Source organism: Acinonyx jubatus, chromosome D1, assembly GCF_027475565.1.
Source record: "Acinonyx jubatus isolate Ajub_Pintada_27869175 chromosome D1, VMU_Ajub_asm_v1.0, whole genome shotgun sequence".
Taxonomy (NCBI): domain Eukaryota; kingdom Metazoa; phylum Chordata; class Mammalia; order Carnivora; family Felidae; genus Acinonyx; species Acinonyx jubatus.
In genome coordinates, this window is record NC_069390.1 from 46,080,452 (window position 1) to 46,105,631 (window position 25,180).

General features: G+C 47.9%; 1 protein-coding gene and 1 long non-coding RNA gene across 12 annotated transcripts in view; one reads left to right on the plus strand and one right to left on the minus strand.

Annotated features, from left to right (window-relative positions):
• Positions 1-25,180, minus strand: part of MICAL2 (microtubule associated monooxygenase, calponin and LIM domain containing 2) — a 228,256-nt gene that overhangs the window by 157,279 nt on the left and 45,797 nt on the right. For all 11 annotated transcript variants that reach the window (XR_008290465.1, XM_027073130.2, XM_027073127.2 and 8 more), the window contains exon 3: positions 21,239-21,579. Coding sequence is in view for 10 of the 11 variants with exons in the window: in XM_027073130.2 (XP_026928931.2) it covers positions 21,239-21,502 (264 nt within the window). In the remaining variant the exon portion in view is untranslated. The remainder of the gene's footprint in view (positions 1-21,238; positions 21,580-25,180) is intronic.
• LOC128311825 (uncharacterized) lies at positions 4,714-7,718 on the plus strand. Its single transcript, XR_008290466.1, has 2 exons — positions 4,714-5,658; positions 6,047-7,718. It is a non-coding gene; the product is annotated as an uncharacterized LOC128311825 (long non-coding RNA).

Here is a 25,180-nt window from a genome sequence, read left to right on the forward strand (position 1 = left end):
GTCGGGGGGCTAACCTATGAACTGCAGGATGTTTAATAGCATCCCTGGCCTCTACCAACTAGATGCTAATAGCAACCCCCTTCTGCCCTGAGCATGACAATAGAAAATATCTCTATTGCCAAATGTCCCTGGGGGGCAAAATTGCCACCAGTTAACAGCCACTGCAACAGAAATATAATGTGAACCACACGTGTAATTTTTAATTTTCTAGCAGCCACATTTTTTTTGGAAAAACTGGAAAAAAAGAGAGAAAATTAATTTTAATACATTTATTTAACCATCAAAAATATTGTTTCAACATGCAGTCAATATAAGAAGTACTGAAGAGGTATCATACAATCTTTTTTTCATACTAACTCCTTGAAATCTGGTATGTATCTTACACTTACAGCACATCTCAATTTGGACTCGCCACTCTTCAAGTGCCCTAACCATGTGGCTAGCGGCTCCCATAACGAACAACACAGATCTAGAAGAAAAAAGGAGGAGCTTACCCATTTTTAAGAATGGGTGGAGGCAGAAGAGCCCAAGATGCTGCTGAAATCAATGGTCAGAGAGTATAACAGGCAACTTCTGGGAATGTTCACAGTTCAAGTTTTTCCTTTCCCCTCTGAGAAGTATCTCTCCCTACCAGCAACCTACTTACCCCGTGGGCTGGGGTGGGACAAGTGAGGAGTGAACAAAAGGTATCTGGTAAGGAGGGGTGGAGGGAAACCCAAGAGAGAGCGAGAGAGAAAGAGAGAGAGAGAGAGCATCCATGGGAGGGGGCCCTGGGAAGCCCACCCACGCAGAAAACAGGGAGTTACTGGAGGCTTTCAGGGAGGCAGCAAGCAGACCAGGCGAGGCAGAGTCCAGGAGTAAGACAGATACAGACAGCTCATCCACACCCGGGAAACGCCCAGAGTCACCTCCACCAGCAGCGCTGACTCAGGGCTGATCCCAGTCCAAGTAACCGCTGAAACAAAGCCCCTAAAACCACAGTCTTAGTCAATCTAGAGCCAGATCCAGAGAAATCGAGGCCCTTGCCTGGGACCACTCAGCAACGATCAACACATCCTTGCAATGACTCAGATGGTAGGGCTGGGGGCTTGCCGCTGTCTGGACTTCATTTATTCACCCATTTGGCCACTGCTACCCTGGCAGGAGTCTCACTCGCCCCACTGTGCAGATGGGGACAGAGGACCACACTGCTGGAAAGGGCCATGACGCTTCACTAATTATTTAAGGAAAAAAAACCTTAACTGAAGCACACAATTCAAGTTAAAACATAGCAATGGTCCTCCCTTGCATATGAAATCCATTAACTAATTGATGTTTTATAGAAGGAACAATAAACAGAAAACCTTTTGCAATTAAAAAGAAAGCAGCTCTGGAGTACCTGGGAGGCTCAGTTGATTAAGCATCCGACTTCGGCTCAGTCATGATCTCACGGTTTGTGAGTGTGAGCCCCACGACGGGCTCTGTGCTGACAGCTCAGAGCCTGGAGCCTGCCTCGGATTCTGTGTATCCCTCTCTGTCTGCCCCTCCCCTGTTTGCACTGTCTCTCTCTCTCTCTCAAAAATAAATAAGAAACATTAAAAAAATATTTTTTAAAAGAAAAAAAAAAAGAAAACAGCTCTGTGTACTAAAGAAGGAAGAAGGCACGGGAAAGGCCAGCGGGCAGAGGGAGGACAGAGAAGACAAACAGAAAGGGACAAGGGGAGAGGCAGATTCCTGCAGGGGAAGAGAGCAGAGAGGGGATGGCCAGAGGTCATAGAGAAGGGAGGACCAGCACCGGGCCTCCAGCGGGGAGCAGGATGATGCTGTCTACCCCAGCTCTGCCGAGACTGGGTCACTGCTCTCTCGTACTCTCTGGGGAGAAACACACCTTCCCACTCAGAGGCCCCACTTGACAAGAAGTATGGTGGTGGCCAGAGGCCCGGTCACATATCCCTGAGAACTAGGTTTGGAGGGTAGCCTGCAGTTTGGCTGTCCGTGGGTCCTCGGGGCCTGCAAATCTCCTGCCTGCCTCCAAGAAGAGGCCCATCCCACCCTCTGAGCAAGTAGTTCCAGAAGAGTACCTCCCCTTAGCTGATGTCTGGGTTCCACCAGCTGTGCTGGGCACCCCTGAACTGCTCACCACTCTCAGAGTTAACTCCACTCCTGCTCCCCACGCTCCCACCAGGTCCCCTGAACCAGGGAGAGGCACATTCTCTCGCACCATGTCCCCTAATAGAATCTGTCATCCCCATTGTGTAGATAGGGAAAGCTGAGGCCCAGAGACTGAAAACCAACCTGTGTTGTTTCCACTATAGAGTATGTGTATTATTAATAGCCTTAAAGGGGAAGGTTACATAGGGTATTTACACACACACACACACACACACACACACACAGAATACATGTGAAAAGGGCTCTATAAGTTATAAAGTTTTATAAACAGTTATTAAGTTGACTCTTAATACAGAGAGTATAACATCCTGTCGACAAACATGTGGCTGTCTTTCCAAGGGACTGGGGCCGGCTTACAGAGTTCCTTCTAGTATGTTATTCAACTAAGCCAAAAAAAAAAAAAAAAGAAGGCTGTATCTAACCTCTACTTCATCCCTGCGTGGGCAAGGTCTTGTTTGTTTTTCAAAACCCATTTTTTAAGCACTTGGAGAGCTCTCTGTTGCTTCCCACAGTTTCCAGCAAAAGTGCCGGCTCCAATTAAGCCCATAAGGGATCGCCTCCCCCTGCAGCTGGCTCCAGAGCTGCCAACCCCCAAGTAAGGAAGAAAACCCCAGCCAGCGCCAGGAACCAAGCCCCCCCCCCCCCCCACCCGTCAAAGCAACTCAGCCCACCTTCTAGTTCCGGGACTCCTTTGCAAAGCACCTACTATGTGCTGGGAGGCATATGCTCCATGCTGAAGAAGATGTAGGATTTCAAGGTCTCTGGCCGCAGTTTGGAAACATGATTGCAGGTGGGGGTTGGGGCTCGCTGTGAAGCACTTTAGGGGAAGCATGCCAGGGTACAGGGTGTCACCCTGGTATCCTCCAGGCCTCTAGAGGGCGCAGAACTTCTCCTTTTCCGCATCTGGACATCCTTGCAGCCTACCTCCCCGGAGACAGCCGAGCAGTGCAGTGTAGTCAAAGAACACTAACCTGACCTGAACCAAGAACTGAAGTCCTCCTCCATTTTGGGATCCCGGGCTCCCCTAGCCTCAGTCTGCTCATCCATGAAATGGTACCAGAAATATCTACCCACATCACAGAACTGCCAAGAGGCTCAGATTCCAGCCCCAGCCAACACAGCAGGGGACGGCTCAGAGATGGCCAGATTCTGTCATTTGGACTGGAAGTATGAGAGGCTTAGAACAAGAAAGGATGCAGACAAGGAAGGTCTTCTGTATGGGAAAGTGCTCTAGAACTGATAAAATGTGGAATATTTCTGGAATATTCCCTCCAGCACCAAATAATGGTTTTATTCTAGCAGCAACCATTTACTAAGAGCTCACTGCTTTCTCTCCAGCATCTAGAACACTGACATCATGACCCTAAGTATACGTGTGTGTGTGTGTGTGCGTGTGTGTGTGCGCGTTTGTGTGTGTTTTGAGTAAAAGCTAATTATTGCTCTAGGTCCTTTATAAACACCTCATGAAACAGGAGGAATCTTGGGAGAGACAGGTGAGGAATCCCTCCTTTGGCCAATGACCTTATTTATAACTTTCCAGGCCACATGAAACCTTGCTTCCTCCCCTCTTGCTTTGTAAACATGTAAGGCAGAGATATTCAAAAGGCCCAGCTGACAGGACAGATTCTGGGCACCTAGAGGCTGAGCACTTAAGGTAGCTTTACCAGCCCCCCGGGCTTGACAGAAATTAAAAACCATAGGACCTACTGTGCACTGGTTACCACTGTTGCTATTAACCCCCTAAATTAAGCTCTGCCCAACCCGCTTCTCCTAACAGCCTGAAGGGAGGGATCCCTAAAGCCATTCCCTGAAGCTCACTCTTGCATCAGTAAAAATGCGGAAAGGCCTAGGGGTGGGCTTGGCTTCCTATAATGTCCGGAACCTCTCTTGGAGAGCCTAGACGATTTCATCATGAAACCCGAGTGTCATTTTCTGGGACAGACAGAACGGGACATTCAGGAGCTCAGCGTCCCACAGAGAGACTGTAGACTGGCCCTTTCTCCAGTTTACCTCTCCTGGCCTGGGACTGCAGGGCGGCGGCTGAGCTCCAATGCACAGCCTCCATGGGCAGGTGCGTGGGTACGGCCCTCCCCTGGGACACGGACATCACTAGGAGGAAGGTGGACAGGGAAGTGGCTCACAGGCCACAGGGCCAGCCGAGGTCTCAAGAGCCCCGCTGTTCAGATTTCCTTTGCTCTGGCAACTGGTCATCATGACCAAGGCAGTAACCTTACTCTGTGCAGACACTATTCTAAGTGCTTTACTGTATGAATTTCTTCAGGTCTCCTACTCACCCGATTCTCTGGGTAACCACTGCCTTCTCTATTTTACAGTTGAGAACACTGAGGTACAGAGAGGCTAAGCACCATGCTGAAGGTCACACAGCCCTGACAGTCCCAGCCTGCATCCCACCGGCGATATCGAAGACAGAAGACACAACACCAACCCCTTTCGGCTCAGCTCAGTTTCAGAAAGTTGCTTCCTCACACTCCACTCTCTTGTAGGCCTGGACGGAGCAGAGGTGGTGAGATTCTGGGCTCTGAGCTGGAGTAGGCAGGAGGATATGCAGGGTATGGACAGTGATTCTCCCCTGCTGATGCCCATCAGGCCAAGGCTCCAGCAATCATTTTAACAAAGAGGGCCACGTTCAAGCCGGCACACCGGACATTTTCACCTACTCTGAAGACTGGGCTGAAACAGAGTATGGTTCCAAGGCCCAGGATAGTGAAACAACAGAAAACAAAACCATAACACATGCCATCTGAACTCAGTGACCACAAAGCCTTTTTTGATTCAGTGCTTAACGAAGTCAAACAAAAAAGGAGCAGGATGTGGAGTCATGATGGCATCTGGCCACGTTTCCCCCCCCCATACTCCTACTTCCTATATAATGAAGCATTCTGTCACTTTAGCACCTTCTCACCAAAATAACAATAGGCTACGTTTTTCCACCTCAGGACAGTTGGCTTGAGGCTGCAGATGGAGAAGCCGGGAGAGGGGAGCCACCGAGGACACTGATTAATGGGTTTCCCAGGTCTGCTATCAGCTGTTCCAGACACGAAGTGTCGGCACTGATCTCAGAACACGCTATGCCAAAGGCCCTATCGCAGGCACTCCGGGCAGATCGGCCCACGCATTCCCAACCCATGAGGCAGCCTGGAGGGGAGCCAGAGAATGCCAAGGTGGACTGAGGAAGGGCCAGAAAAGGTCTGAGAGCCCGCGGTTCTCACTGCTGCTCTGGGAAAGGAGGCTGGTAATCCCATGGGGCATGAGGACACCAGCTCTGACTTGAACAACAATGGACCACCTGGTCTGGCCTTAATTAAAAGAAAGACGCACGATCATACCACATTTAGAAGAGGCCTTGAAGAGGCCATCTGCTAGAACCTTGCGTGTCACAGAAGAGGAGACAGAAGAGGACAGGGAGGAAGGGAAAGAAGAATTGTACTTTTGAGGACTTCCTTTGTGCTAGCAAGGGTGCTTGATGTGCGTGCCGAAGCGAGTAAGGTAGGTTTTAACATCGCTGTTTTACAGAAGAGGAAAATTGCGACTCACGCCACTGATGTGATTGGCCCCGGGTCACGAACTAGTAAGTGAAAGAGCTGAGATTTGACCTGAGTCGCTCCCAGGCTCTTCCTAGCATGCCCCGCTGCCATGCACAGGCAAGCCCCACACAGCTCCTGATCCCCAGTTCCTAAGGGTCATCAGACCAGGGGTCCTTAACCTTGTGTGCGCCAGAGGTCACTGTGGCAACCCGGTGAAACCTACAGACCCCTTCTTAGAATAGTATCTTTAAATGCACAAAGCAAAATGTTAACACATGTAACATATCTAATAATATATTAAATAATAAGATCTAGCCCCAAGTCTAACACCTTACATGATTTCCAAACAGCCTTAAGTGTAAACCAGAGACTAAGGAACCTGCGACAGTGATGAGGACAATTGGAAACATCTGTGATTTATTTTGGTGATAAAGGCACAGGCACCCTTAATACAGGTGTGCTGCCTACATTCATGATTGGGGACAATGCTACAGTTCAGTTTAGAGGTGGGTGAAAATAAAAACTGGAGAAAGGGCCAGTCTACAGTCTCTCCATGGACGCTAAGCTCCTGAATGTCCCGTTCTGTCTGTCCCAGAAAATGACACCCCAGTTCAGAGACTCCTGAAAATAAAACAAACAAAACAAAACCTCATAACAGAACAGGTGGCAAATAAGCATATGAAAAGATGCTCCCCACCACTTGTCATTAGGAAATGCAAATTAAAAACAATAATGAGATACCACAACATGGCTATCAGAGTGGCCAAAACCGATCACCGCCAACACCGAGCGCTGGCGAGGATGTGGAGGAACAGGAAGTCTCATCCGTTGCTGGTGGGGATGCAAACTGGTACAGCCACTTTGGAGGACAGTTTGTCAGATTCTTACAAAACTAAACCTACTCTTACCATATGACCCAGCAATCGGCCCCTTGGTATTTGCCCAATGAAGTTGAAAACTTATGTCCGTACAAAGACCTGCCCAGCAATGTTTATAGTGACCTCATTCATAATTGCCAAAACTTGGAAGCAACCAAAATGTCCATTCGCTAGGTGAATGGATAAAATTGTGCTACCTTTAGACAATGGATTATTGTTCAGCCCTAAAAAGAAACAAGCTGCCAAGCCATGAAAAGACATGGAGGAAATGTAAATGCATATTGCTGAGTGAAAGAAACCAGTCTGAAAATGCTACCTACTATGCGATCGCCACTATGTGATGTTTTGGAAAAGAAGGTCAAACTGTGGAGACTGTAAGAAGATCGTGGTCGCCAGTGGCCGGGAAGGTTCAGGAAGAGGGATAAACAGGCAGAGCACAGAGGATTTTTAGGACATGAAAACACTCTGTCTGATACCATAATGACAGACACAGGACACTATACATTTGTTCAAACCCCTAGAATGAACACCACCAAGAGTGAACCCTAAGGTAAATGTGGAGTTTGGGTGACGATGTGTGTCAGTGTGGGTTCATCAATTGTAATAAATATACCACTCTGGGGCAGGATGTTGATAACGGGAGAGGCTGTGCATGCGTAGGGGTAGGGAGTATATGGGAAATCTCTGTACCTTCCCCTCAATTTTGCCGTGAACCTAAAACTGCTCTGAAAAAAAAAATAAAGAAAAAACAACCCCCCAACCCAAAAAACCACAGACCAGAGCAGCACTGCCATGAATCCCCAGCACAGGGGGCACTTGTAAACCTTTTCCCCAAACCTGTGGGGCAAAATAAGAAGTTACCATTTGCTGAATGCTTACAACATTGTGGGCCCTCATCTAGGTGGATGCATTTTCTACTTACAACAGCTCCTTGAAAGGGGGTAATATTACCTTCATTTTGCAGATCAGAAACTTTGTGTTTCAAAGTTGAATCCTAAAACAAGTTAGATAGATCTACCTAACCGACTGTTTGAAATAATGAATTATTGCATCAGAGAGATTGCAACGCGAGCTGTTAAAAACTTACTTGAAACTCCTCCTTTTTACATTTGTGTAAATAAAATGAAATAAATTATTTGCTGAAGCTGATATAAGGCTGAAAATGCCATCTTTAACCCCAAATCTCAAACTGCCACATCCATCTAAAGGGTTTCATGTACCGGGACATTAGCTGAGAACATCTAATAAGCCAACAGTCAAATATGAAATTCTAAAATCATGAATTCATAAATACAAAGTAATGCTGTTGTCCACCTTAAATATTTCAGGCAGGATTTCTTTTGAAAATAAAGTAAGAATGACATCTGAGTCCCCCCTCCCCACCCTATCTTTGACACTCAGTACTAAGTGCTGAAGAAACAGTGTGGTTGGAGGTACGATGGACATCGTATTTCTGACAGTCACTGCCTACAGTGAGGTCCTCACCCAAAGGTCAATTAACTGGGCACCGCAGTCTGGGACCCCTGGTTTTGAACATTCTTGCATTCTTCCATTTATCCCCATGAAATTCCAGGCAAGTCCCTTAATCTGGCTGAGCCTCAGTTTCCCCATGTAGAAAGTAGGGATGGTAACCCCAGCCCTTTTTACCTCACCGAGTTGGTACGAGAATCAAGTGAGATGCTAGAGGCAAAATTGCTTCACAAGCAGAAAAGCTTTATGCCATTGTGATGCATCAGTAAGTTCTAATAAAGGAGAAGTCATTCAGTACGGTCTGGAGCCCTGGAGTAAATCTGAGAGGGGAGAATACAAAAGGCTCCGGCAGCACTCGCAGGGCTCGTAAATCCACACCACCCACACCTGCCGCTGAGTTCAGCAGCAGCAGCAGCAGCACAAAGGCCAGTGATGTGCTGTTCATGGCAACCCCTCCTGCCAAGAAAGCATGGAAACACTGGAAGAATTTAAACCTGGTGATAACCAGGTTTACAGTTCCTTGCAAGGGAGCATCACCTACATTCTCCCCTTCCCCAAGGGCCAGGGCTCGCGGACTTCACCCAGGCACCTCTCTCCGGGGAAAAGACTTTCAAGGAGATGGTGACCCCGCCACGTCCAACGTCCGCAAGGTGCCGAGTAGGCAAGGATACACCAGTCGTCATGGTCTGCAGGGCCCCCAGTGACCCTGAAAAAAATCGTCTCTACTGGTGTGATAGGAAGGAAGCTAGAACAAGATGGAGGTGAAGCCATGGAGGAAGGGGTACAGAGGTCATCTTCCCTGAGAATTCGGTTGAGAAGAGAAGAAACAGATCTGATGCCATCAGTTTCATGAGAAGCGACGGCTGCTTAAAGGAAGGGGGCAGAGGGATGGATAGGGAGCCAGAGGAAGGGAGCGGGTTAGAAACTGGCTGGGCTTTCTTACAAGGCTGCACCAGGACGCTCAGCACAGGGTGGTCCTGAGACCACCTGTCCACTCTGCTACCTTCTCCACCAGGGTGAGTTCAGGGCAGACCTCCCAAGGCAGGGTCAGCCTGCAGTCAGGGCACTGAGAAGCTGCCCAACACAACCGCGGGGAACGAGCATGGGCTCCAGGACAGGCAGGGAAATGAAGGCAAGGGGAGGCAAGGGAGGAGCTGGCAGAGGACAGGGGCCTGGGCTGGCAACAGGTCCGGTGAGGGCAGCCTGGCCACAGCAGTGGCAGCTCTGAGTCGTGACTGGAGAGGAGCATTTCAGAGGAGTTTAGGCCGAGCAGTGCTGGGTGCTGGGAAGGGGTGGCCGGGGCAGAGGTGGCAGGTGGCAGCTGCTGGAACCACTCAGGCGAAGGGCCTCTGAGGAGAGGGTTCGGGGGGGAGGGGCCATGGGCCGCTGGCCAGAGCAGGAGGGGGAGAAGGCGGGGAGCAAGGGGCGCGGTGTGGCTAGGATGGGACAGGCGGGAAGGCTGTTCTGGAACACCAGGCTGGTGAGGCAGGAGCCGGATGATCAGCCAGGGCACCAGGCCAAGCTGGGGGCTGGAGGGTATGACAGACACTGGGGAGCCACAGATTTGAGCAAACCGAAGTCAGATCCTTATTTCTGAAGGAAGGCTCCACAGCGCTGGGTGGCAGGGCTGGAGACGGAGAAAGGCAAAGGGGAGTTCAGAGACTGGTGACCGGATCACCTGGGTAGGAGGTCACTGCCGCCATTCCCAAGTGGGAACGGAGAGAAGGGACAGGCGTGATTGGAATTGTAAAGGAAGGCACAGCACAACTCAGGAAATGATGAGAGCAAGTGAAGAAACGGGAAGAGAAGCAGGTGTCAGAAAGAAGTTGGTGAATGTGGCTTAAAAGTGCCCAAGGGGCATCCTAAAGACATCCAGAAGTGCCTACGTGGGGCCATGGGGCTCAAGAAGGTAGGGACTATAGACAGTCATCTTTGTGGGGAGTGACAGCTGAGTGTAGCAAAAGCTTCTCCTGAGAGAGCACCCCCAGCAGAAGCAAAGGAGTCAGGCCCAAGCCCTTGGGGTACGCACTATGGAAAAGAAGAAAGAACACGAAGACACCTGCAAAGATGGATCAGGAAAGTCGTGTCACAAATGCAACAGGAGCCTTTCAAGGAGAAGGAGGTAATTAACCGCTACCAGGTACTTTAAGTGCTTTAGGTATATTTCCCACATAACCTTCACCTCAGCCCTGTAAGATAATAACTATTATTATTCCCACTTCACAGAAGAAGAAACAGAGGCAGCATCATAATACTTAGTAAGCAGTCAAAGAGAGTTCTCATAATAAAGGCAAACACTGGCAAAACAGACTACATGGAAGGCCCTTCAATGATCTGCCTCCTAGTCACCACCCCAACCTCCCCTGTATCACCATCCCCTTGGCTCACGCCAGCCCTGTCTTGGCTGCCTGGCTGCTTCTTCCAAATGACCAAGAGCTTTCCCACCTCAGGGCCTTTGCACTTGCTGTCCTCTCTGAACAACCAACTCTTTGCCTGACTCCTTCTCACCTAGAGACTTCAGCTTAAATGCCACCTCCCTGTCACCCTATCTAGAATCAACTCCCTTCTCCAGGTCTATCACAATACCCACAGCACAATGTCCTTCTTGGGATGACAGGATAAAGTTATCTTTGTGTGCTTCTGTTCCCTGCTAACTGGACAGAAAGCCCCGCAAGTGTAGGGGCGTTCTGTGTCTTCATCTTTCTCTCTGGGGCCCAACATAGAGAGTCAGCCCTTAGCAGCCACTCGATGAGGGAGTAAAGGAGTAAATTAATGAGAATACTTCTTCATGGGTAGGGTTCAGTTCTGTGGACCGTCCAGAGGATTCTTTCTTTCCAAGACTTTAAATCAGAATGACCAGGTCTGCCCAAACCTGGGCAGCAAGGCTGGTTTTAGCCTTTTCCTAATCTGTTGCGTCTTTCCTTCTAAGACAAACAAGCACAGGACGCAATAAATTCCTTATGGCTGAGACAGCTGTTACACACAGTTGGAAGACTGGTCTACCTTCACTTCCAGCATCACTCAGATACAGTCCCTTTCATGGTGGAGTTTTGTGGGTCTCTACGCCAAAGCCTTCCATGGCTTTGTATCTCAGTCAGAATAAAAGGCAAAGCCCTCCCAGAGGCCTCATGGCCCACACAGTCTGGGCTCACTTCCTGGACCCCACCTGGGGCCATCTAACCTCATCAGTCTTCTCGCTGTTTCCAGAAATACCCAGCACCTTCACTTGTCGGTACCTCTGTGCCTACTGCTGTTCCCGCTGTCTAGAATTCTCTTCCCTCTAGGAGCCATATGCTCATGTTCTCGCTTTCTTTAGTTCTTGGCTCAAATGTTACTGTCACACAGAAGCCTTCCCAGCACGTCCTTATATAAAACAGCAACCCACCTCTGCTTCGGACACCCACATCCCCCTCACCTTGCTTTCTCTTCTCTTTATTTTCATCCTAGCACTGACCACGCGCACACATGCTCTGCCTCTTACTGAGAAGAACACAAAGTACAAGAGGGCAGAGAATTTTTTCTGTTCTCTTTCCTGAGGTATCCCTGGTATCTGGCATGTATGTAGGAGACACTTGAAATGATTTCTTTAATGAAATAATAATTGTGGGAAATTTAACTCAGGGATGGCAATTTAAAGTAAACACAAGCAGGTGGAAACAGTTGGGTTGTTACTCAGAAGTTGAACCCAGAATTACTACGTGGCTCAACAATTCTGCTCCTCAGTAGATGTCCCAGATGTTCCGCAAACAGGAACCTGAATGGATACCCGTACACCAGGGTTCACAACAGCATCATTCAAAAGAGCCAAAAGGTAGAAACAAAGTAAGTGTCCATGGATGGACAAATGGACAAACAAAACGTGGTATATATACGTACGGTGTGGAATTATTCAGCCTTCAGGACGAAGGAAGTTGACACGTTACAATGTAGATAAAACTTGAGGACATTATGCAAAGCGAAATAAGCCAGTCACAGAAGGACAAATGCTGTATGATTCCACTTATTAAGGCACCTAGAGTAGTCAGATTCATAAAGGCAGAAAGCAGAACGGTGATTGCTAGGGGACGGGGGAGGAGAGAGTGGGGAATTATTGTTTACGGAGTACAGTCTGGGATGTTTCAGGTTGGATGAATAAAAAAAAAAAAGGGTTGAGAGATGGATGGTGTGACGGTTGCATAACAATGTAAATGCACGAATGCCACTGAACTGTTCACTTAAAAATACTTACAAGGGTAAGTGTTATGTATATTTCACCATAATAAAAATTTTAAAAACTCTCATACTGGATTCAATCACTGGAAATCTTTTAAGTATGGCTGGGATAACTTGGATATGTGAGTCTCCTTTCTCTACTTAAAATTTATGGAATCTAAATACAGACTAGGTATTTGTGATTAAAATTAAGCCTCCAAATTGAGATGTGGTATAAGAGTAAAATGTATTTTGAAAACTTAGTTTAAAAAGTGTAAAATATTTTACTCATGGTTTTTACAGTAATTACATGTTGAAATGGTAATAGTTTTGATACATTGGGTTAAATAAAATGTATTATTAAGGTTGGAGAAAAAGAGGAATGGATTCTACCACGTGGGTGAACCTTGAAACATTATGCTAAGTGAGATAAGGGCCAGATACATAAAAACAAATATTATATGATTCCACTTATCTGATATACCTAGAATAGGACATTTTATAGAGACAGAAAGTAGGTCAGAGGTTACCAAGGCCAGGGGGAGAGGGGACAAAAGAGTTATCACTTAATGGGTACAGAGTTTCTGTTTGGGGTGAAGAAAAATTGTGGAAATGGAAAATGGTGATGGTTCTATAATACTGTGAATGTAATTAATGTCACTGAATTATACACTTAAAATGGTTAAAATAGCAAATTTCATGTATATCCACAATTTTAAAAAAAGCCATGAGGAATGGGGTGGGGGAAAAGTAAATGAAGAGATCACATTCTTAAAGTTAGAGAAAGCAATAAACAGCTGTGAACACTGACATGCTAGCTCCTTGGGTGAAGAGGTAAAGGAAACTTCCCTGGGCTTATTCTGTGGATTTGGACATAAAGGAATTTTCCCATGTATGCTCCTCAGATTTAGACAGCTCTCTCCTAGAGAAAGGATGTAAGAATAAAAAATCTTCCCACTGCTGAACTCCCATGGACAAATGTTTGGTGACAGCTTGCAAAGCTGTATTTATATCTCTTAAGACTATGATGCATAAGAGGAGGTGGGGAGCACGTCAGGTGGCAAGTAAAATATGTTACATACAGCTGAAGGCTCTGAGCAGGCTCTGAAGTTGGAACATATCTGGGTTTTCTTCCCAAAAAGCTGCATTGAAGTTTAAGGTGAAGAGTTTTTATGTAATATGTGATATATAAAAGAATACACGTATATGTTATTATATTTACAACTTACCGTCCTTAACTCTGCACTCTTGTAACTATATGTTATATAGTATACTGTTTGTATTCATATAGGTTCAACATGCTATAGAGAGAACTGGAAGCTCAAAACTGACCACTCTGTAACCCTGAGGTCTGTGTGGCCTCCTACCTTGTCTTTTGAAGAATTCACCTGCTGAAATGCCAAGTAGGAAATGACCCAACTGCTTGAACCTGCAGGCATTTGGTTCTCTTTGTACAGTCTTCTTCTGTCCAATGGTACTTCCTCTCCCATTGCTTTCACAACTGTTGATTGCTAATGAACACCTTATACCCCAAAAATCTTCTAACCATCTGGTTTTGAAGATCTAACCTGTGACAAATACCTACCATTTGCCAGGGATTATTCTAGGTGCTGGAGAATCAGCAAAGTGTAGACAACAACTCCTGCCCCCATGGATCTCATAGTTTAATGAGGTTTCTGGAAACACATGATAAGGCAATGTTTGTAGCTAGGGCAGCACCTTCTACTTTCCTCCTGTCTTGGAAGCAGATGTGGTGGCTGGAACAGCAGCAGCCACGTTGCTTCTACAAGGTGACAAGTATGATGGAACATTGAGTGCTGTATACAATCTAACAGCCACTAGTCACATGTGGCTATTGAACATTTGAAATGTGGCTAGTCTGAACTGAGATGAGCTGTAAAATACATATGGGATTTCAGAGACTTAATTAAAAAAACAAATGTAAAATATCTCAGTATTTTTTTATATTGACTACAGGTTGAAATAATATTGCAGATACATTAAATAAAACATATTATTACAATCAATTTCACCACTTTGGGTGCTTTTTAAATGTCGCTACTAGAAAATTTTAAATTACATGTGGCTTGCATCATATTTCTATTAGACAACACCTGCCTAGAGAATCAGAGAATATAGCCACCATCACTCTACTGATACCTGGTTTAAAAACCAACTGGGTGCTTGAGATCTGGGGATGAGCCAGGCATGTCTCTGTCCCCAAGGAGCCCACAGTGAGAAAGAGACACAAAAAACAACCAAGGTCGGGGGACACCAATCAGCAAGATCTGGTAGGACCAGAGTCTGGGAGTCCCCAGTGGGCACAAAACCCAGACTGAAGATGGAATAAGAGAAGGGGAAGCAGAGAAGAACTCAGGGAGGGCTCCCTGAAGAAGGTGATGCTTGCTTAAACTGGATCACACAGAGAACAAGTTAGCTAGGCCAGGAAGGGGCCTGTGTTCAGCACAAGCCATGCACATCTTCTGTGGGCCACGGCTCTACAAGCTCCCATTATGTGATGAAATTCGAAGAGAAAAATACACACTTGTAGTGGTTCCCCTTTTAAAGAGCACTCACCTTCACTGATAAAGCAAACCTGTTAAAGAAACCATGTATACACAACTACATTTGCAACTGTAAAGCACTATGCAGATGTTGGGTGATAACAATAGCAATTCAGTTGTTTTGGCTGTGACTGAGATGGCTTCAGAGGTGGCAGCCATCCCTGCCTTATTGCTACTGGACTGCTCTGTTCGAGGCCACCCCGCCCAGACTCCAGGACTCAAGGGGTGTCCATCCCAATGCCCACTCAGCAAGGCCTAAGAGATCCAAGATCCAAGTAGGCAATATCCTGCTGTGGCAGCCCCCTTTCAGAGATGGGCTCTTCTTGGCCCCATTGGTGGTGAGCGTCCCCCAAAAGAAGGTCCAGGGAGAACACAACAATGCCTATAATATTTCCAATGCGATGCACACACCCTTGGGCTCAGAAATCCTCACAACTATCCCAGACATGCTCTCATGTATATACAAAGTCTGTGCGGAAATGTACTGCACCACCATTTAGGATGGCAATAGACTCTGAACGAGCGAAGCAGTAAAATAACTTGTGAGACGGGAAGCCATAAAAAACCCTGAAAATAATAAAAGGATGAGAGCCCCACAAACTGATATAAAACAATCTCCAAGATAGATTTGAGTGAAAAAAGCAAGATGCACAGTATGTAAAAAACAACAATAACCACCCCCCCAAAAAACCAAAAAACCAAAACGTTTTTCCATAAAAAGTCAGGAGTGGGGGGATGTACACATCCATAATGCATGCACGCAGCCATGCATACCCATGTAGACCGTCAGCATGAGCACGTGGAAATGGTGGTGGCCTCTATGGTTGGGACCTGGGAGTGTGGGGAAAAGATACATTTCATACACCTAGTACATGTTCTTGTCCTGCTTGAATTTTTTTAAAATCATAAGCACACACTTTTTTTTTTTAAAGAAAACTAATTCGTTCTTTTTCCCTTAAAAAGACAAAGAAGTCTTTATAACTGTACTTATAAAAATGAACCACAGTGAACCCAAATTAACCACTTCCCACAAAGACAGCCAAAAAAGAGAGCTTTTTATCTCGGTTTAATATTTGGGGGATTGGAGTCACTGAAGCTCGTATAGAATGTCCAGCGCATGCTCTCATGCTGAGCCTGCAACCTCCGTGTGGAGCAGAGGTGACAAGCACAGGAACTAACCCAAGCCCATTGTAACCCAGGCTTAAAAACGTGTCTAACCAGTGCCAGGAGGCCATTCCAGGTAAGAGGACAAATCCGGAGGTCACTGACAGAGTCTCACCCTGCAGAGACCATCCCCTGCTCTGTCGGCTGGCTATGCCTGCAGCTGTCCATATTAGGCAAACGGGAACCTGACGTGCCCCAGCCAGTGCAGCAGAGCCCAGCTTCGAGGGCCCTGGTGGGTGATTTCAGAGGTCCGGAATGTCAGATAGCCTTATCTCGGCCAGGAGATAGCAGCCTTCCCTCCTAGCTTCACCCTTCCTGCCCTACCTCCCTGCCTCCTGCCGTGCTCTGCTTATGAAGCTTGGGAACCAGTTGCATCACCTAGGCCCGGGCCACCCACCACTGGGGAGCCACCGCAGAGGCAGAGATGGGCAAGGGTCACAGTGAGGGACAAAAGGTATGGGGTGACCCTGCTGGATGTTCCCAAAATACAGACATTTCCTTCTCACCAGATAACCCAACAGTTTTCATTTTATAGGCTGGCCCCATTCCTGCTGGTGACAAGAGCCCATGAGTCATTTCCTGCAAGCATGTTTTTATGGCGGTGATGTACAAATGCCTTCTGGTCTGCCTTGGTTATCTGTGATTACTGAGCAACCCCAGGGAGGGTGGGAGGAGAAACCCTGGATTGGGAATCTGGAGCCCATCCTCAATGGTCCCCCAGGTCCTCTGACTGCGAGACCCTCTCCTCACATCCTGGCCCCAGGAGGCCGTTCTTTCTGGCCTGCCCCTGCATCCATCAATTCTGCTTTCTCTGGCCCTCACCCCCTCCCCTCTCCCCATTCCTCATCCACCCCTTCGTTCCTGTTACACAGCAACATAGTCTTCCGGGAATACAGCTCTCTGCCTTGTGTTCCCTCAGCTCAGCAAGGCAAACTTCTACTCCGATGTCAAGCTCCAAATCACACCTTCTCTTCCAGGAAGCATTCCCAGACTGCTCCAGTCATACTTACTCATTGCTTTTCTGTACTCTTGCAGAACAGTGTTCACACCTGTCTCATACACTTAGGAAAGCACTGAAAATAATGGCTCAACACTTGCCGATCACTTATGATGTACTACGCAGCATTCTGAATACTTCACAAAGACTGTCTTATTTAATCCTCACTGCAACTCCATGAGAGAGGGACCATTCTTATCCTCATATTACAGAGAATACCGCTGAGGATCGGGGATTTAGGTAACCTTCCCAAGGCCACAGAGCTATTTAGTGGCTGACTGGTACCTAGATGAGTGCCTGGCACACAGTAGCTACTCAATCATTATTCACCTTGTGAATGACTAAGTAAGTTAAGAAACATAGACATAATTATGTTTCTATCTCCTGAACCACTCAGAGCCACTTCTTATTTACCTTTCAAGCCATCTCTCCTGTCAGGTGCCTAGTAAGACACAGGGCACTCGAAATACCTGCTGAATGAATGAACGAAAGAAGAATCGCTTCTCGGCCTTTTGGCCAAGATCAAGTGAATGAACCAAAGAATATTTGAGCAAAACCAATCAACAGCACCGAAATCCTGTCAATGCCACCTGCTAGCTTCACATAAATAACTTCAGGGTCCTGGGTCCCTGTGTATGTCACCTGTCAAATGTAGAGATTGTACACAACATTCTCTCAAGTCCCTTCTGGTATTGGGTACATATAAAATAAAAGACCAGACTCAACAATTTTGCAATGATGGCAATTCCCATACTAAACTTTGTATTTTTTTTCCCTCCCGAGCTATTTTCCCCAGGAACATTCCATAGGTGGACGTGACATTTGATCTGGGTCCTGCCATAAGCAGAGCCAATAATAGTCCAAAAAGAGTTAATTCGGCTCAATCCTTGGTTCACTCTATCCTTATCCAAACAAGTCACACCCAGAGAAAGAATGATTAAGTGCCTGACAAAACCCTCATAACTAATCATCAATAATAAACAATGATCCCAAGTGAGATTGTGCAAGTTAGATTAAAGCCACTGCTCTAACAACTCTGTCTGATTTTCTCCTGGTCTCCTGGCAACTCCACCAGAGACTTTCTTCTCCAAACAGATCCTGGTCCATCTCTCCCAACCCCCACTGCCAAGACACACACACACACACACACACACACACACACACACACACACACACACACCACTCACTGCTGGAATAGAGACAGCAGCACAATGCTAAGCACATGGTAGCTGCTGATAAATGCCTGTGAAATGCTGAAGCCCAAATCCACTCCAGATGGTGCTCAGATGTGTCCACATCCGTGGAAAGGTGGGGCTTCTGGCTAAATTTCATGAATTTCTACTCTAATTGTGGCCTGACCAGGATCTTGGCTGTATGCCTAGTACCTGACACAGCTGTGTTCCACGGCTCAGCATTAATGATCACCCATGTACATGCTAAAACCCAGCATTTCTTGTCCGGCTGATGCTCAGCATAAACCACTACACCCAAGGATACCTAAGTGGGGTGTGTGAGCGAGACAGTGTCTGTTCATGTCAGGAGAGAGAGGAGCCACGTTCTGTGTTTTGTTTGACTCACAACAAGGAGGATATAAACTCTATGCTCTTACAGCAGGGCATTACCCATCCACATGAATCCAGTATGGAGAGAGACTATACCATAACCGGAATGCAAATAGTCTACTACGGAAGACACCTGTTATTTATCTGTCTCACACCTCTATGACCTTAGGAACCTGCGCCTCCCTCATATCAATCATGTGATACTTGAAAGGGCCACCAAAGACAGTAGCCGTTTCCCTCAGTTTGGGCACAATAATTGGTCCAGAGATGGGCCAATCAGAATCCTTCCCTGAGATTGTAATCTGCATTAGGCAGGAGGACAGAGAATCCAGTCTTTGGGTCACACACCTATAAAGATATGAACTACAGGCCACCAACATGGAGAAAATGTGTTTGCAGGAGGGAAGAATGGAGCCAACATAGAGCAAAACATCCAAGGGATACATGGAAGGACAGAGGATGGGAAAGACTTTGAGTGTCTGGACCTCCCTGTTTATACAAGTTAATGATTTCCCTTTTTGTTTAGGTTTGAGTTGGGTTTCTGAAGTGTGCAGCTCAAGTGACCTCACACAGTCACAGCCATACTTACAGCACATTTTCTTTTTTTTTTTATAATTCAAAAAAAAATTTTTAATGTTTATTTTTGAGAGAGAGAGAGAGAGACAGACAGACAGACAGAGCACGAGTGGGGGAGGGCCAGAGAGACAGGGAGACACAGAATCCGAAGCGGGCTCCAGGCTCTGAGCTGTCAGCACAGAGCCCGATGCAGGGCTCGAACCCACAAACCGTGAGATCATGACCTGAGCCAACGTCGGACAGTCAACCCACTGAGCCACCCAGGTGCCCCTAGAGCACATTTTCAAAGGTGTCTTCCACACTTCAGGATCTATGTCATCCGGCTACCACACATCTGAAATGTCTGTGTTCCTCCTCCCACAAGGTATAAAATTCTGAGCAAGATACACTCTCACCCAGCATCACTGACTACAGATGTTAGTGCTTTCCCTTTGTACCTCAGGCCCCAGGGGTGACCTGCCAACCACAAGAGTCCACAAGGACTCTTCTCGTTCCACCCATCAAACCTTGTAAAATAGGGGCCGGCCAGACAGGCTAGGCAACCAACCAGTGATTTCTGAAAAATGCCCAACATCCTGGCGGTCAAGTCTCCATCCCTTGCCCCTGCTGGCTCACTCCGTCTGAAGGTCTGTCTTCAGATCTCCAAGAGAGTCCCCTCAACAGCTAGAAACTCGTGAGTGCATGAGGCCACCACATTTCCTAATAAAATAAGGCCTCTAAAAATCTCCCTGAGCAAACATCTTGCAGCTCGGTCACCTGGCCTCTCTGGGACCTTTCTAAAAGAACGCCGCCAAATGTACCTACTGAAAAGGCTGATGCTTTGAAAACAAACAGTTCCCCCCTCTCTGTGTCTGAAGAGCCTCCCAGAGCCATGAAGTTACAGCAGCTAGGCCCGGGTGCTGCCTCGGATACCAGTTACACCCCTTGCTCTCGTTTTTCTTTAAAGCTTTCATCTTCTCTGCACAGGGCTGAAGCTTGGTGGGTTACGGGCAGACACCGCCTGGATGGCGAGAGCTCTGGGCTGGAGTGCTGGCCTGGTGCAATGCTCTTCTTATGCCCCATAAAGTCAGCGCGCCCCAGACCCGGAGGAGCTCTGGCAGCCGTGTCCCCAGGGACAGGAGAAAGCAGCCGTCTCCCACGGTACACTCAACAGCTCCTCATCACCAAAACAAAAACACAACACTCCTGATCGCCATGGAGAGTTCAATCCTCTTGTCTGGGATTGGCACTGACTAAAATTCCAAGGGCTCTGGCTGAACCACCTCCTGTGAGGTCTAAATTCAGCACGCTCACTTTTAACCTAAACATACGGCCTGGACCACTGCCCAGGGCTGACAGCCCCCAGGGGCCAGCCGGGAAGTCATGACTTCCGGCTGCCCATTCGGCAATGGGCACTGCGGTGCTAGAAGAGAGGTGATGCGCTTCCTAGGCCATGTTCACCGAGGTTGCCTATGGCCAAACAATGGGGGAAGTAACCAGCTGTGGAGGGTTAACTGCACGTGAGATCCTGAGCACAGAAATGCATCCTGGGGAAGAGGGCAGGAAGGCAGGAGAGAAAGAGAGAGGGAGGAAAAGGCAGTAAGGACCAAAGACCTATTTCTTAGCCAATTAAAGTCAAGGGAGCTTTCTACAATGTTGGCTCCCAGGGGAGTGGAATTTAGGACACAATCTCTAGAACCAGACAGACCAAGGTCGCCTTCTTGTTGTGTGATCTTGGGGAAGATAATGGACTCTTGGTTTCCATAGCTCTAAAATGACCCAAAGGACCATGTAGTGTTCATTGGGACCACGTTTATAAAGTGCCCGGCACAAAAAAGTTGCTCAATAAATAGTAACTACTAGAAGTAGTAGTGGAAATGGTAATAGTAGAAGGAGGATAATGCCAGGCATGCCTTTATTCCGTCTGCTTTGGAGAGGGCACAAGAAGAGAAGCTGAGGCCACCATGATAAGACACGAGCTCCCACCCAGGATAAGCTGTGCAGGTACAAAAGAAACCTTGAACCGAGCAAACTGAGAATACACACCCATGCCTCTTAGGAACCTCAGGATGGCAAGACGGCAACAGCTTCCTGACCTCCCAACGAGCCAACCCACACACCCCACTCGGGTAAGAGATGTCCGCCCAGGGTGTTTCCTTACCTTGGTGTTCATACAAGACTTCCCTCGCTTATACTCTTTGTGGGATCCACGCTTGTCCAATTTGTACCACAGGGCTTTGGCCTTCCAGGTGGTCACCTTGGACTTGAGCTTGGAATAAAAGTTTCTGTGGTCCAGAGGGTCTAGGTCCAGGTGTCGCGTGAGGATGTTGAAGGCCTGGAGGGTGCCTTTGCACGTGGAAGCCTGGACAAAGTTCTCGAAAACCTGCCCGGCCTGGGTCTGCTTCTCGTCCTCATTTTCCCCCATGTTTTAGGAGCCGTGTAGAGCAGTGGTGAGGAGAGGATGCAGGAGAACACCATCAAGTACCTAGAGAAATGTCACACCTGCAAAGGTAGGTGGAGGCAGAGGTGAGCTCCGTGGCAATGAGGACAGGGTAGGGGGGGATGGGTGCCGAGAGGGAAAAATAAAATTCCTTTAAGATGTTAAACACCCTAAGCGTAATAATGAGTGCTAAACATAAATCATCTATAGAAGACGTACAATCATATCTTCTGACCCGGCCATGCTGTCTTGCTGGCAATCTCTGCCTCCCCACCAACACCCCACTCCCCTCACTGGCTAAAAAGAAATACATACAAACTGTTCAAAGATACACCCTGGCTGATGTCAGCATTACCTGGTCGATCTTGCTATGAGCCAGATACTGTAGTTCTAGAAATAATAACTAGTAAAAGGTTGGGGGGGGGGGACAGAAAAGCACAACAGATTTAGCTAGCACCACCAAAAACATCTAATTCGTGGTGCTGCAAATTAGATGACTAATATTAGTGTAATCTAGCCACATGACATTAGAGCACAGAGCAAAAAATTCAAAGCACACGCCTCCCTAGATTTCATGACCTTCCCACCTGTCCTTAGACACCAAACTTTAAAGTCTTCCTTCGTTTAGTCACCAGAGGTCTTTCCCCTACATAGGTGACAGACAGCAACTTCTCAAAATTTCTCTCTACTGCCAGTACCTGCTGGAAGCACAGGATCTACCTGGGTCAGACATACAGAAAGTCACAGATGCACATGGGTCTCCTCCCGATGGACAAAAGGAGTCTGTGCTTTGTAAGCCCAAGCTGTGAGCTGTTTGGAACAAGTGCATAGGCTGATGGAAGGAAAAACGCGATGGGTATTCATTCACATCACGAAAATAGCTCGCCGGGGTCTTGGCCATCAGCCTTTCCCTGTGCACCACTCTAACCTCAGGCATTTCTTTGGAAAGTCATTTAAGTTTCAAAGGAACAAAAATAAGTTAGGGCTGATTTTCCAAAGCAATAGCTGTTTTTCCAGAATCCAAAGCTAGTGCAAGACGACAAGCGTCGAGGAACTAGGGCCGGCCCAGCTGTCACGAGGGCTCGAGAGGGTCTGTAAACAAGAGAATACAGCATACCAAGGTCCCCCAGACACAGGCCTGGCAGGAGGAGGTCGGCAAACACACAGACAAGGCCCTTGGGCTGGGCGGCTTCCCACTCTAGACAGAAATGCCATTGTGGGTGCACGTGGATTGTGGGCTGGCCTTATAATATTAAAAGCAGAGAATGGTGTTTGTCTTCTTCCTTAATCCTTTACTCATTCATTCAGCAACAATTACTGGTGCCTAAGCAGAAGCCATGGGTTGCCCTAGGTGCTGGGGATGCAGAGATGGGGCCTAGTGAGGAAGACAGGTGCATAAAGAGTTGGTTATAAGACAATAGGCAAGTGGTCTTAGAATACGAACTCAGTGCATGGAAGCCAGATCAGGAGGTGTCCAACGGAGCCTAGAGGTAGCCAGAGGAGCCATGGGGGCAAAACGTCCAAAATGCTACAAGTTTAGGAACAAGGTGAATTTCATTAGAAGACCAGGGAGTAGATGCTCTCAGGCAAAGGAAATACCATACAGGCTTGAATTTGGAAAGAGCCAGTACAGCTGCAGAATGACAGCAAGGTCAAGGTGTCCGGAGTTCAGAACTCGTGACAAGGGGTAGGGGCATCCAGGGCAGATCATGGAGGGGGCCTGCTCCTCCCACAGGCTGTGAGGTACAAAGAGCAGCGGGCTGAGAGGAGTCTCTGGGAAGAGGAGATGGTGGGGAGGCACAGGAGAGGGAGGCAGCGAGGACCAAAGCAGCTGGGAGAGCCCCGGGAGACAGAAGCACATGCACGACGGCAGCCTGGCGGGCACCACCTGTAGGGGGCAGCCTGCTGGGGGCAGACACCCAGACACTGCCGGCCAAGAGGGCACTGGCAACAGCATGGGACCCCACCCCCACCCCCCACGCCCACTCTGCCCCCAGGAGCCTCCAACGTGCTTGGCACCGTGCTCGGCTGAAGGCACATTCCCCACTCCAGGCCTAGCCAAGTTCCATTTCTTGCCAGGCCCCTCTCCTCTGCGAGCACTGACCTGGCCCCCCTGTTCTCCGCAGCCCAACCAAGTCCGCAGACGTGGAGAGCTGGCCCTGTGCTTTGCCAGATGCTGCTAAGTCACGGATTCCCTCCCAGATGCTCTCTCGGCTCCTGTGACATCTGCAGTGCTCAATTTTGGCACCGCTCACATAAACACGGCCTCCTCCTGCTTCAGCTCTGCCCCAGGTACAAGACTCGCCACCAAGATGGCTAAACAGACAGCAAGACTCCTTTGCTTTTCAGAGCAAGTGAACACTGTTTCTCTCTATCCTTGGATCCACTTTTCTGCCCAGCGCCGAACGAAGGATGTGGCAGCGGACGGACAAATACGAAACCCCTTGAATTCAGCCAGTATCTTGCAGTCCTTTCTGGGGCTGGGCAGGCAGTGCAGAGAAAACTACAGGCTTTAAGGCCATCAGCGCCCAAGTCCAAAGCTCAGCTTGGCCCCTGGCTGCCCTCGTGGCCTCACACAAGCCACGTAAGCTCTGAGCCTCAGTTTCTTCTTTTGTAAGAGACATGACAGTCTCCACCTTGCAGGGTTGCTGCGGAGGGTGAGATATGTGTGTGAAGGCAGAGCTGGCCCCAGGCGGTTCTCGGCCGATGTGGAGACATGTGCCACATCCCTCACAGCGGGCAGGTTTGTGTCTGGGGAACGTACCGGTTTGAAAAATACTTTTGCAAGATGGATTCTCCAAGTTTCCAACTCCTCCTTGCCTAGAATGATGCTGAACCTGACTCCCAGAGAATAATTTACAAACTGGAAGAACCTGTCTCCTTCCAACACCAGCTGCCTCCCTTCCTTCCCCCCACCCCCCGAAAGAGAAATGAACATTTCAGGGCTCCAGTGGAGAGCTGAAGGTGGTACAGAGGGCACTGGGTGGGTGTAGGGGCTCCAGGAATGCACTGCTATCTAGAAAGAGGTTCAGAGGGGTGGAGAGAGCTGGCAGGACGGCAGACAGAGCTGCCTTGAACTGTAGCTTAGCAGCTCGCACGAGGCTTAGACCTGCGTCCCTGGGTCTGAAGGGTCTGGTCTCAGCCTGTAAAATCAGCTTTCCCACTGAAGTCAAAGACCTTAAAAATGACTCTAACACCCACGTGGGGTAGGTTTCCTCAGGAAGAGCCTCAGAGGGGTTAGGGTCTGGCAGATGGCAGCGTGCACCTCGTCTCTCTCTCAGCCTGTTTTCTCATCTATAAGAGGAGATCATCACACCCACTCCATAGGCTTGCAAGGAAGAAATTCAGTCATGTATGTGATGTATTTAGCACCCAGCAGCTACATGATAACCAGCATTCATTACTATTCTTCAAATGGTGCAAAGGTCATCAAACCAGAAGGAAGGGACTAGCTTCCCGGGTCAAGGAATTATATACGTTATAAAACTAGAAGCCATGGGCTTTCAATTCAGAATATATGGTTCAAATCTACTTTGTAGTTATGGAGACTTGGACAACTCACTTTAACTTCTGAGATTTAAGTTTCCCCAAATATAAATTGGGGAACAAGGAAGTTTCAGTAATGAACTGAAAGCATCCTTGGTACGAGGTAGTTCTGTTAGT